The 12619-nt window shown below is 61.0% G+C and overlaps 1 protein-coding gene across 7 annotated transcripts in view; it reads right to left on the reverse strand.

Moving 5' to 3' along the window:
- Positions 1 to 1251: 1251 nt before the first annotated feature.
- Positions 1252 to 12619, reverse strand: part of ACOX3 (acyl-CoA oxidase 3, pristanoyl) — a 38620-nt gene continuing 27252 nt past the window's right edge. For 6 of the 7 annotated variants that reach the window (XM_060188524.1, XM_060188521.1, XM_060188520.1 and 3 more), the window contains 8 exons: positions 8822 to 8942; positions 8348 to 8489; positions 7461 to 7574; positions 6470 to 6585; positions 6178 to 6352; positions 5249 to 5316; positions 3539 to 3625; positions 1252 to 1539 (listed from right to left, as the gene is read on the reverse strand). In XM_060188524.1, the coding sequence (XP_060044507.1) occupies positions 1256 to 1539; positions 3539 to 3625; positions 5249 to 5316; positions 6178 to 6352; positions 6470 to 6585; positions 7461 to 7574; positions 8348 to 8489; positions 8822 to 8942 (1107 nt within the window). In that variant the 3' untranslated portion in view covers positions 1252 to 1255. The remainder of the gene's footprint in view (positions 1540 to 3538; positions 3626 to 5248; positions 5317 to 6177; positions 6353 to 6469; positions 6586 to 7460; positions 7575 to 8347; positions 8490 to 8821; positions 8943 to 12619) is intronic. The other variant, XM_060188523.1, reaches the window with a different exon arrangement.

The following is a 12619-nucleotide window of genomic DNA, read 5'->3' on the forward strand; positions in this document are numbered from 1 at the left end:
CTTCCTCGTCTAAAACAAAAGGAATGCCAGCTTGGCGGGAGCCTGAGCTCTGCAGGGATGCGGGCGGGTGGAGGGGTGGAGGGGTGGAGGGGCCCTGGGGGCAGGCGGCCTGGCCAGGACGGCCCTTGTGGAAACTGGGTGGCGTGTCCTCGACAGACAGCAACGGGGAGACCGTCTGGCCCCGCTCTCCCCGCCCGGCCCTGGGTCCGGGAGCTGTGGAAGTGTTCTTAAGGCCGGCTGCACCCGGGTTCGAGTCCCAGGTCCCCACCTGCAGGGGGGAAGCCTCACAAGCGGTAGAGCAGGGCTGCAGGCGTCTCTGTCTCCATCTCTCCCTCCCTCTCAACTTCTGTCTCTGTCTAATAATAATAATAATAATAATGACGGCCCCACCTCCATCAGGGCCCAAAGAGAGAAGAGGGCAAAGGAAGGACATTCAGAAGAGGTAACAGGTGCGGGTGAGGCTTAGAAGGGACGAGAGGGGGAGGCCGGGTGGTGGCGCACCTGGCTGAGCGCACCTGTCACAGGGCACAAGGACCCAGGTTCCAGCCCCCAGCCCCCACCTGCAGGGGGAAAGCTTTGCGAGTGGTGAAGCAGGGCTGCGGGTGTCTCTCTCCCTCTCTATCTTCCCTCCTCCTTTCAATTTCTTTTTTTTTAAAATATTTATTTATTTTCCCTTTTGCTGTCCTTGTGGTTATTGATGTTGTTGTTGTTGGAGACATGGAGAGAGGAGGGGAAGACAGGGAAGGGGAGAGAAAGACAGACACCTGCAGACCTGCTTCACCGCCTGGGAAGCGACTCCCCTGCAGGTGGGGAGCCGGGGGCTCGAACCGGGATCCTTTCAATTTCTGGCTATCTCTATCCAATAAATAAATAAAGGAAATAAAAATGTTTTAAAAAACAAGAAAGGAAGCGAGGGGCGTGGTCCAGGAGGTGGTGCAGTGGATAAGGTGCTGGACTCTGGAGCATGAGGTTCCGAGTTCAGTCCCCGCCAGCACATGTACCAGAGTGATGATGTCTGGCCTTTCCCTCCTCCTACCCCTACCCCTCTCACAAATAAATAAATAAATAAATAAGTATTTTAAAAAAGAAATAGAACGCAAGACCACAGGAAAAATGGGCAAAGATCTATAAATCTAGACAGCTGTAGAAATAATAGTCCATCTCGGTGCCCTGGGGAGAGCCACTGCAGTTTCCAGTGCAGGGAACGGGGCGCGGAGCTCTGGGGGTGGGGAGCGTGTGGAGTCACACCTGTTATCTACAGCTTTGTGAATGAGTATGAACTCGCTAAGGAAAATTTAAAACCTTGGCCTGGAGCAGACAAGACGAAGAAGAAAATCAAAAAGGACACAGACACACGTGAGGCCGCGTCCCTGAGGAAGACTGTATTGTCCCGGGTCCGTCCGCCTGTCCGAGTTCTGTCCCTCACAGCTTGGCCCTCTGGCTGGCCTCGGGCTTGTGGCTGCAGAACTCGGGCCACCACGCTGGCCGCTCCAGCACGTGTGGCTGCTGCAGGACGGCCCCCCAGAGGTTCTTGTAGAGCTGGGGGGACAGACGGGGCCGTGGGGCAGGCACCCCGGAAGCCCACCCCCGGGACCGGCGACCCGCTGGGCCTGGCTGGGAAATGCCTGGGGGTGCTGTGGTCACTCAGAGTCCACCCTCTGCCCTCCCCCCAGCAGGGTCACCCAGCGCCCACCCCCTGCCCTCCCCCCCAGGTGGGTCACCCAGCGTCCACCCGCTGTCCTCCTCCCAGCGGGGTCACCCAGCGCCCACCCCCTGCCCTCCCCCTCAGGTGGGTCACCCAGCGTCCACCCCCTGCCCTCCCCCCAGCTGGGTCACCCAGCGTCCACCCCCTACCCTCTCCCCAGCTGGGTCACCCAGCGTCCACCCCCAGCCCTCCACCCCTGCCCTCCCCCCAGGTGGGGTCACCCAGCGTCCACCCCCTGCCCTCCCCCCAGGTGGGGTCACCCAGCGCCCACCCCTGCCCTCCCCCAGGTGGGGTCACCCAGCGCCCACCCCTGCCCTCCCCCCCAGGTGGGTCACCCAGCGCCCACCCCTGCCCTCCCCCCAGCTGGGTCACCCAGCGTCCACCCCCTGCCCTCCCCCCAGCTGGGTCACCCAGCGCCCACCCCCTGCCCTCCCCCTCAGGTGGGTCACCCAGCGCCCACCCCCTGCCCTCCACCCCTGCCCTCCGCCCAGGTGGGGTCACCCAGCGTCCACCCCCTGCCCTCCCCCCAGGTGGGTCACCCAGCGCCCACCCCTGCCCTCCCCCCAGCTGGGTCACCCAGCGTCCACCCCCTGCCCTCCCCCCAGGTGGGGTCACCCAGCGCCCACCCCTGCCCTCCCCCAGGTGGGGTCACCCAGCGCCCACCCCTGCCCTCCCCCCAGCTGGGTCACCCAGCGTCCACCCCCTGCCCTCCCCCCAGCTGGGTCACCCAGCGCCCACCCCCTGCCCTCCCCCTCAGGTGGGTCACCCAGCGCCCACCCCCTGCCCTCCACCCCTGCCCTCCGCCCAGGTGGGGTCACCCAGCGTCCACCCCCTGCCCTCCCCCCAGGTGGGTCACCCAGCGCCCACCCCTGCCCTCCCCCCAGCTGGGTCACCCAGCGTCCACCCCCTGCCCTCCACCCCTGCCCTCCCCCCAGGTGGGGTCACCCAGCATCCACCCCCTGCCCTCCCCCCAGATGGGTCACCCAGCGCCCACCCCCTGCCCTCCCCCTCAGGTGGGTCACCCAGCATCCACCCCCTGCCCTCCCCCCAGGTGGGTCACCCAGCGCCCACCCCCTGCCCTCCCTCCAGGTGGGGTCACCCAGCGTCCACCCGCTGCCCTCCCCCCAGCTGGGTCACCCAGCGCCCACCCCTGCCCTCCCCCCAGCTGGGTCACCCAGCGTCCACCCCCTGCCCTCCCCCCAGCTGGGTCACCCAGCGTCCACCCCCTGCCCTCCCCCCAGCTGGGTCACCCAGCGTCCACCCCCTGCCCTCCCCCCAGCTGGGTCACCCAGCGCCCACCCCTGCCCTCCCCCCAGCTGGGTCACCCAGCGTCCACCCCCTACCCTCCCCCCAGGTGGGGTCACCCAGCGCCCACCCCTGCCCTCCCCCCAGGTGGGGTCACCCAGCGTCCACCCCCTGCCCTCCCCCCAGCTGGGTCACCCAGCGTCCACCCCCTGCCCTCCCCCCAGCTGGGTCACCCAGCGTCCACCCCCTGCCCTCCCCCCAGCTGGGTCACCCAGCGTCCACCCCCTGCCCTCCCCCCAGGTGGGGTCACCCAGTGTCCACCCCCTGCCCTCCCCCCAGGTGGGGTCACCCAGCGTCCACCCCCTGCCCTCCCCCCAGCTGGGTCACCCAGCGTCCACCCCCTGCCCTCCCCCCAGGTGGGTCACCCAGCGTCCACCCCCTGCCCTCCCCCCAGATGGGGTCACCCAGCGCCCACCCCTGCCCTCCCCCCAGGGTCGCCCTGTCCTGGGGGTGTCCGTCTCTGTGAGGACCCCATCCCTGCCCTGGGCCCCGGGGACAGACCTCCGCCCACCCTGGGCCGCGCCTCACCTCCCCATCGGCTCTGGCAATGGGCGAGTCCAGGATGAAGTCGGGGGGCGCGATCACGTCCACCAGGGCCACCGCGTCGTCCTTCAGCTGTCAGAGGACGCGGGTCACCACGGTCACCCCCTGGCAGGCTGGCTGGCCTCCCACCCGCAGGCCCTGGCATTCTCCCGGCCGCCCCACGCGCCCTCCGGCCCAGAGTTTGTTTTCTGTTTCCCGGAGTCTGGCTGGGCCGGGAGCGGGGGTCTCGCGGGGGTCTGTCTGCAGAAGCTGGGCCTGCACCCCGGGGGCCCCCGTGCCCCCACGGCCGGACCCATCCCACCGCAGCCCCTGCAGAGGGACCACTCGCTGGGTCACAGCGGCAGGCGGCCGTGAGCACCGGGTGCCTGGGGGCCGTTCCTCTAGCTGCCGGGTCTGGGGGCTGCAGGAGACAAGCTGAAGGTTTGGGGGCGGCTGAGGAGTCAGTCCCTGCACCGCCATCAGCCGCAGCTGAGCGGGGGGGGGGGGCCCTGGGCTCTTTGAATATCCCTCCCTCCCCCCTCTCTCTCATTAAAAGATAGATACGGGCGGGGGGGAGACAGCATCATGGTTATGCAAACAGACTCTCATGCCTGAGGCTCCAAGATCCCAGGTTCAATCCCCTGCCCCACCATAAGCCAGAGCTGAGCAGTGCTCTGGTGGAAAAAAAAAAAAAGATAAATACAGGGAGTCTGGCGGTGGCGTGGCGGGTTAAGCGCAGGGGGCGCAAAGCGCAGGGACCGGTGAAGGATCCCGGTTTGAGCCCCCGGCTCCCCACCTGCAGGGGAGTCGCTTCCCAGGCGGTGAAGCAGGCCTGCAGGTGTCTGTCTTTCTCTCCCCCTCTCTGTCTTCCCCTCCTCTCTCCATTTCTCTCTGTCCTGTCCAACAACAACGACATCAGTAACAACTACAACAATAAAACAACAAGGGCAACAAAAGGGAGAATAAATAAATAAACGTAAACAAATAAAGTAAAAAGGTTTCCAAGTCTGGGCACTGGCTCAGCAGGCAGGTCTGCCTTTCCGGCAGCCGCGAGGACTGGGGTTCGATCCCCAGCAGAGGGGCGCTCTGCTTCTCTCGCTTGGAAACAGGAAATCTCTGGGAGGGAGGGAGCTCAGCCTCTCAGAAGCCCCAGAGGCCGCAAGTTCAAGCCCCAGCCCCACCTGGGCCAGAGCTGAGTGGGGCTCTGGTGTCTCCTTGTTCTGTCTCTCTCCCCCCCAGGGTTGTCGCTGGGGCTCGGTGCCAGCGCTATGAATCGTCACTGCTGGCGGCCATTTTTTCCATTTGATTTTTACGTTTACCTATCTGATAAGACAGAGATATTGAGGGGAGGAAGAGCTGGAGAGGGAGAGAGACAGAGAGACACCTGCAGCCCTGCTTCACCGCCCGTGAAGCTTCCCCCTGCAGGTGGGGACCGGGGGCTCGAACCCGGGTCCTTGCGCCCTGTAACATCTATGGTGCACCCCCAGCAAGTGTGTGACTGCCGGCCCGGCTCCCCGGGCCCTGAGCTCCGTCCAGTGACCAAGGGACCTTTCTGGGAAGGTGACTCAGCGGTGGAGTGTCTGCCCTCAGCCCCGGGTTCAAGCTCCAGCTCCGTGCGATCAGTGACTGGAGGGAGCCTGCGTGTGGCGGGGGGGACGGTCCCCGGGGCCCCTCGCTCGTGGGCGGCACACGTGTGCTGACAGGGGAGTCACCTACCTGGGCGCACAGGTGCACAATGGCGGCCTCGAGGGTCTTCCCGGGCTGCTCCCCAGAGAAGTAGCCGCCTGTGAGTGAGGGGTAACACACTAAGGCCACACGGGCCACCCCCGCCAGGCAGGACCCCCACAGGACAGGATGCGGCCCCTCATCCCTGAGCCCTGAAGTGGGGGGGGGCAGCCAAGGTGGCACCTCCTCCAGGAAGTTCTCCCAGGTGTCCAGGCTGGGCTGCATGTCTGTGTGTGTGTGTGTGTGTGTGGGGGGGGGTCAGCAGCTCCCCTTTCACTTGGCAGAAGCAGGAATGAACTCTCAGCAAGACTGGGGAGCTGATGGGGGGAGTGGGGTCCTCAGGCTGCCAGGGTGCTGTCCTGCCCTGGGCTCTGTCCCCTCCCTTCTCCTGTCCTGCTGTGGATTTGTCCTCTCCCCTGTGCTGTCCACAGGCTCTGTCCCCTGTGCTGTCCTGTCCACAGGCTCTGTCCCCTGTGCCGTCCTGTCCTGTCCACAGGCTCTGTCCTCTGTGCTGTCCACAGGCTCTATCCTCTGTGCTGTCCTCAGGGCTCTGTCCTCTGTGCTGTCCTCGGGGCTCTGTCCCGTCCTGTCTTCAGGGCTGTCCCCTGTCGTGTCCACAGGCTCGGTCCCCTGTGCCATCCCATCCTGTCCCCTGTGCTCTGTCCCCTGTGCTGTCCACAGGCTCTGTCCTCTGTGCTGTCCTGTCCTCAGGGCTCTGTCCTGTCCACAGGCTCTGTCCCCTGTGACATCCCGTCCTGTCCCCTGTGCTCTGTCTCCTGTGCTGTCCACAGGCTCTGTCCTCTGTGCTGTCCTGTCCTCAGGGCTCTGTCCTGTCCACAGGCTCTGTCCCCTGTGCCATCCCATCCTGTCCCCTGTGCTCTGTCCCCTGTGCTGTCCCACCGCGTCCTGCCAGGCTTCACCTCTGTAGAGCAGGGCCACGTGGGGGCGCAGAGCCCACAGCCCGTAGAGGGCGCACAGCCGGCCCAGCACCGTGCGCAGGGGGGCGGCCAGGCCAGGCCTCAGGACCAGCTCCCGGAATCTCCTCAGCACCGTGAGCTCCACGAAGGCCAGAGCCAGCGGGCGCAGGAGCAGGGCCTGGGGACAGACGCGCGGGCTGACAGGCCGGCAACACGCAGGGACATGCGTGGAGTCGGCGCACGGGCAACAGGCCGGCAGGGGTGACGGCGGCCGGGGGGGACGGCAGTGACGCACCTGGCAGTTGTCCCTGGCCTGGAGGTCGCTGACCCCGGCGTCCCTGGCGGCCTCCAGCTCCCGGTGACTCTGGCGCAGCAGGTAACACACCAGCCACTCGTAGGCCTCCAGGGGCACTGGGGGGACGGGGTGGCTCAGTGGGCAGGGCCACACTGACTGCACCTCAGGCCCTGGGTTCAAGCCCCGCACTGCAGGGCAGCAGCCCGCACGACACCAGAGAGATGGCTCGGGTGTCTCTGTATCTCTCTGTCTCTCCCGCTCTCCTCTCTGAAGACACAGAACAAAACACTGCGGACGCTGGGGACACGGCCCGGCGGGTCTGCAGAGGACTCCGGCCTGCCGCTAACAGTCAAACCCGGGAGCCACGGGGGTCCGGCGACTGGTGAGGGGCTGAGAAATGGTCTAGATACAATGGAATACTACTCAGCTGTGAAGAAGGATGAAGTCACCTTCTTCACCTCATCTTGGATGGAGCTGGAAGGCATCCTGTGAAGTGAGACCAGCCAGAAAGAGACGGGTGAAGATGGGCTGATCTCACTCAGGGACAGAAGCTGAGAAACAAGATGAGAAGGGGACACCGAGCAGAACGAGGACCGGAGCCGGCGCACTGCACCGAAGTGAAGGGCTGGGTGGGAGGAGGGTTCAGGTCCTGGAGCATGAGGGCAGGGGCCTGGGGGCGAGAGTGTGACACGTGGACCCAGGGCTGCACCTCACTGCCGACGGAAAACCATCAGTCCCCAGTCAAGGGTTTAGAAGGAGGAAGAAATAAAACAAACAGGGCTGGGGGACAGCACCCTCCTGCCTGAGGCTGAGGCCCCAGTTCCACCCCCAGCCCCAGCGTCAGCCCCGTGGAGCTCAGCCGGTCAGGGGCTCGCAGGTGGGAGGCCACACCAAGCACCCCGGGACTCAAGAGTGCAGGGGCGGGGCGGGACGGGGCGGGGGGCTGCAGCCCCTGAGGCTGGGGGTCAGGGGACGGGGGGGGGCAGCTCACTTTTGGAGTCCAGGCAGTCGTCCACGCTGGGGTGGGTGTACCTTTGCTGCAGGAGCTGGGGGCCCCTCCCCAGGAAGTCCACGGAGCCCAGGGGGCTGCTCAGGGGGGCACCGTCTGGGGACAGTGGCAGTGGGGCTGTGGGCACGGGGGCCCCTGCACCCCGGACTCACCCACCCCAGGCCCACCAGGCCCTCACCCCGGCTGGAACCCCAACCCCAGGCCCCCACCCCCAGCTGGGACCCCCAGGCCAGGCCCCCAGGCGCTCACCCCAGCTGGGACCCCAACCCCAGGCCCCCCAGGCCCTCACCCCGGCCTGAACCCCAACCCCAGGCCCCCCAGGCCCTCACCCTGGCCTGAACCCCAACCCCAGGAACCCAGGCCCTCACCCGCAGCTAGGACCCCCAACACCAGGGCCCCTAGGCCCTCACCCCCGGCCGGGACCCCCAGCCCTCACCCCTGGCCCTCACCCCCGGGCCTCACCCCCAGGCACTCACCCCCGGCCCTCACCCCGGCCCTCATCCCCAGGCCCTCACCCCCAGGCCCTCACCCCCGGCCCTCACCCCCAGGCCCTCACCCCCAGGCCCTCACCCCCAGCCCTCACCTCCAGGCCCTCACCTCCAGGCCCTCACCCCCAGGCCCTCACCCCCAGGCCCTCACCCCCAGGCCCTCACCCCCGGCCCTCACCCCCAGGCCCTCACCCCCAGGCCCTCACCCCCAGGCCCTCACCCCAGGCCCTCACCCCCGGCCCTCACCCCCAGGCCCTCACCCCCGGCCCTCACCCCCAGGCCCTCACCCCCAGGCCCTCACCTCCAGGCCCTCACTCCCGGCCCTCACCCCCGGCCCTCACCCCCAGGCCCTCACCCCAGGCCCTCACCCCCGGCCCTCACCCCCGGCCGGGACGCCCAGGCCCAGTAGGAAGTGGCCGGTCTGCTGTAACAGGATGTTGTTGTCCCCCTCGTAGGTGCAGTTGGGGTCGTTGTCGTCTCTCAGGACACCCAGCCGGTTCACTGTGGACTCGGGGTTCAGCGCCTGCACCCGACCCCGGGACGCATCCCCCAGTTTCGGGGCCCTCACCCCGCATGGCTGGGCCCTGAGCGGCCGTCCGGGGAGGCCCTGTCACCGTGACCCCGGATCGCCCCCCCCTCCAGCCCGGCCCCTGACTCCGACCCCTGACCCCAGATGGCTATTGCCCCCGGGGCTGGGGGCCCGGGCTGGGGGCTGATGGGGGAGCCGTGGGGCAGAGCCAGGACGGGCCCCCGACTCTGCTGCCTGGGGTCTCTGTGTCTGTGTCTCTGGCTCTCGCCCCCGGGGGCGGCGCAGACACGCAGGCACCGCGGGACCCCTGGAGACCCCAGACCCACCGGCCAGGTAGCCGTGTCCCCCGCAGGCCTCACGACACTCCTGGATCCCGTGCTGGGCCGTCCACGAGGCCAGGGACTTGGCGCCCGACGACAGGGCGTGAATCTCGTGCCCCAGCTCCGCCTGCGGGTGGGGTGGGTGCCGGGCAGGGGCGGGAGGCAGAGCCGTGGGACCCCCAGGTCTGCACAGGGGCCACGTGGGGTCTCAGGAGGGTCCACGGGGTGGGCGGGGGGTGAGACCTGCCAAGGGGGTCCCGGTGGGGCTGGGCCAGGGGGCTCAGTGGGCAGGGCACACAGGGTCCGGCCCCAGACACCAGGCAGGGGGAAGCTTCACGGTGCCGGTGGGCTGTGGCGTCTGTCCCGTCTCTCCAGTCCCGTCTCTCCATCTCATCTCATCTCCATCTCATCTCATCTCCATCTCATCTCATCTCCATCTCATCTCATCTCCATCTCATCTCCTGCCTCTCCATCTCATCTCATCTCATCTCCTCTCTCTCCATCTCATCTCATTTCATCTCATCTCCATCTCATCTCCATCTCATTTCATCTCATCTCCATCTCATCTCATCTCCATCTCATCTCATCTCCATCTCATCTCCATCTCATCTCATCTCATCTCATCTCATCTCATCTCATCTCCATCTCATCTCATCTCATCTCATCTCATCTCCATCTCATCTCATCTCCATCTCATCTCCATCTCATCTCATCTCCATCTCATCTCATCTCATCTCATCTCATCTCATCTCCATCTCATCTCATCTCATCTCATCTCCATCTCATCTCATCTCATCTCCATCTCCATCTCCATCTCCATCTCCATCTCATCTCATCTCATCTCATCTCATCTCCATCTCATCTCATCTCCATCTCATCTCCATCTCATCTCATCTCCATCTCATCTCATCTCATCTCCATCTCCATCTCATCTCATCTCATCTCATCTCCATCTCATCTCATCTCATCTCATCTCATCTCATCTCATCTCATCTCATCTCCATCTCCATCTCATCTCATCTCATCTCATCTCATCTCCATCTCCATCTCATCTCATCTCCATCTCATCTCATCTCATCTCATCTCATCTCATCTCATCTCCATCTCCATCTCATCTCATCTCCATCTCATCTCATCTCATCTCATCTCATCTCATCTCATCTCATCTCCATCTCATCTCATCTCATCTCATCTCATCTCATCTCATCTCCATCTCATCTCCATCTCATCTCATCTCCATCTCATCTCATCTCATCTCATCTCATCTCATCTCCATCTCCATCTCCATCTCCATCTCCATCTCATCTCATCTCCATCTCATCTCATCTCATCTCCATCTCATCTCATCTCCATCTCATCTCCATCTCATCTCATCTCCATCTCATCTCATCTCCATCTCATCTCATCTCCATCTCATCTCATCTCCATCTCATCTCCATCTCATCTCATCTCCATCTCATCTCATCTCATCTCATCTCATCTCATCTCCATCTCATCTCATCTCATCTCCATCTCATCTCATCTCCATCTCCATCTCCATCTCCATCTCATCTCATCTCATCTCATCTCCATCTCATCTCCATCTCATCTCATCTCATCTCATCTCCATCTCATCTCATCTCATCTCATCTCCATCTCCATCTCCATCTCCATCTCATCTCATCTCATCTCCATCTCATCTCATCTCATCTCATCTCCATCTCATCTCATCTCCATCTCATCTCCATCTCATCTCATCTCCATCTCATCTCATCTCCATCTCATCTCATCTCCATCTCATCTCATCTCCATCTCATCTCATCTCCATCTCATCTCATCTCATCTCATCTCATCTCCATCTCATCTCATCTCATCTCATCTCATTCTCCATCTCATCTCATCTCCATCTCATCTCATCTCCATCTCATCTCATCTCCATCTCATCTCATCTCCATCTCATCTCATCTCCATCTCATCTCATCTCATCTCATCTCATCTCCATCTCATCTCATCTCATCTCATCTCATCTCATCTCCATCTCATCTCATCTCATCTCATCTCATCTCCATCTCCATCTCCATCTCATCTCATCTCATCTCATCTCATCTCCATCTCATCTCCATCTCATCTCATCTCCATCTCATCTCATCTCATCTCATCTCATCTCCATCTCATCTCCATCTCATCTCATCTCATCTCCATCTCATCTCATCTCCATCTCATCTCATCTCCATCTCATCTCCATCTCATCTCATCTCCATCTCATCTCATCTCATCTCATCTCATCTCATCTCATCTCATCTCATCTCATCTCATCTCATCTCATCTCCATCTCATCTCATCTCATCTCCATCTCCATCTCCATCTCATCTCATCTCATCTCATCTCCATCTCATCTCATCTCATCTCCATCTCATCTCCATCTCCATCTCCATCTCATCTCATCTCCATCTCCATCTCATCTCATCTCATCTCATCTCATCTCATCTCCATCTCATCTCCATCTCATCTCATCTCCATCTCATCTCATCTCCATCTCATCTCCATCTCATCTCATCTCATCTCCATCTCATCTCATCTCCATCTCATCTCATCTCCATCTCATCTCACCATCTCATCTCATCTCCATCTCATCTCCATCTCATCTCATCTCATCTCCATCTCATCTCATCTCCATCTCATCTCCATCTCATCTCATCTCCATCTCATCTCATCTCCATCTCATCTCATCTCATCTCCATCTCCATCTCTCATCTCATCTCCATCTCCATCTCATCTCATCTCATCTCCATCTCATCTCCATCTCATCTCCATCTCATCTCATCTCATCTCATCTCATCTCATCTCATCTCCATCTCATCTCATCTCCATCTCATCTCATCTCCATCTCATCTCCATCTCATCTCCATCTCATCTCATCTCATCTCATCTCATCTCATCTCATCTCCATCTCATCTCATCTCATCTCATCTCCATCTCATCTCATCTCCATCTCATCTCCATCTCATCTCATCTCCATCTCATCTCATCTCATCTCATCTCCATCTCATCTCATCTCCATCTCATCTCCATCTCATCTCCATCTCATCTCCATCTCATCTCATCTCATCTCATCTCATCTCATCTCATCTCCATCTCATCTCATCTCCATCTCATCTCATCTCATCTCCATCTCATCTCCATCTCATCTCCATCTCATCCATCTCCATCTCATCTCATCTCATCTCATCTCCATCTCATCTCCATCTCATCTCATCTCCATCTCATCTCATCTCCATCTCATCTCATCTCCATCTCATCTCATCTCCATCTCATCTCCATCTCATCTCATCTCCATCTCATCTCCATCTCATCTCATCTCATCTCATCTCCATCTCATCTCATCTCCATCTCATCTCCATCTCCATCTCCATCTCCATCTCCATCTCATCTCATCTCATCTCATCTCATCTCATCTCCATCTCATCTCATCTCCATCTCATCTCCATCTCCATCTCCATCTCCATCTCCATCTCCATCTCATCTCATCTCATCTCCATCTCATCTCCATCTCATCTCCATCTCATCTCATCTCATCTCATCTCATCTCATCTCCATCTCCATCTCATCTCATCTCCATCTCATCTCATCTCCATCTCATCTCATCTCATCTCATCTCCATCTCATCTCATCTCATCTCATCTCATCTCATCTCCATCTCATCTCATCTCATCTCATCTCATCTCATCTCATCTCCATCTCATCTCCATCTCATCTCCATCTCCATCTCATCTCATCTCATCTCCATCTCATCTCATCTCATCATCTCCATCTCATCTCATCTCA

Source organism: Erinaceus europaeus, chromosome 3 (assembly GCF_950295315.1).
Source record: "Erinaceus europaeus chromosome 3, mEriEur2.1, whole genome shotgun sequence".
In the NCBI taxonomy this organism is placed as follows: Eukaryota; Metazoa; Chordata; class Mammalia; order Eulipotyphla; family Erinaceidae; genus Erinaceus; species Erinaceus europaeus.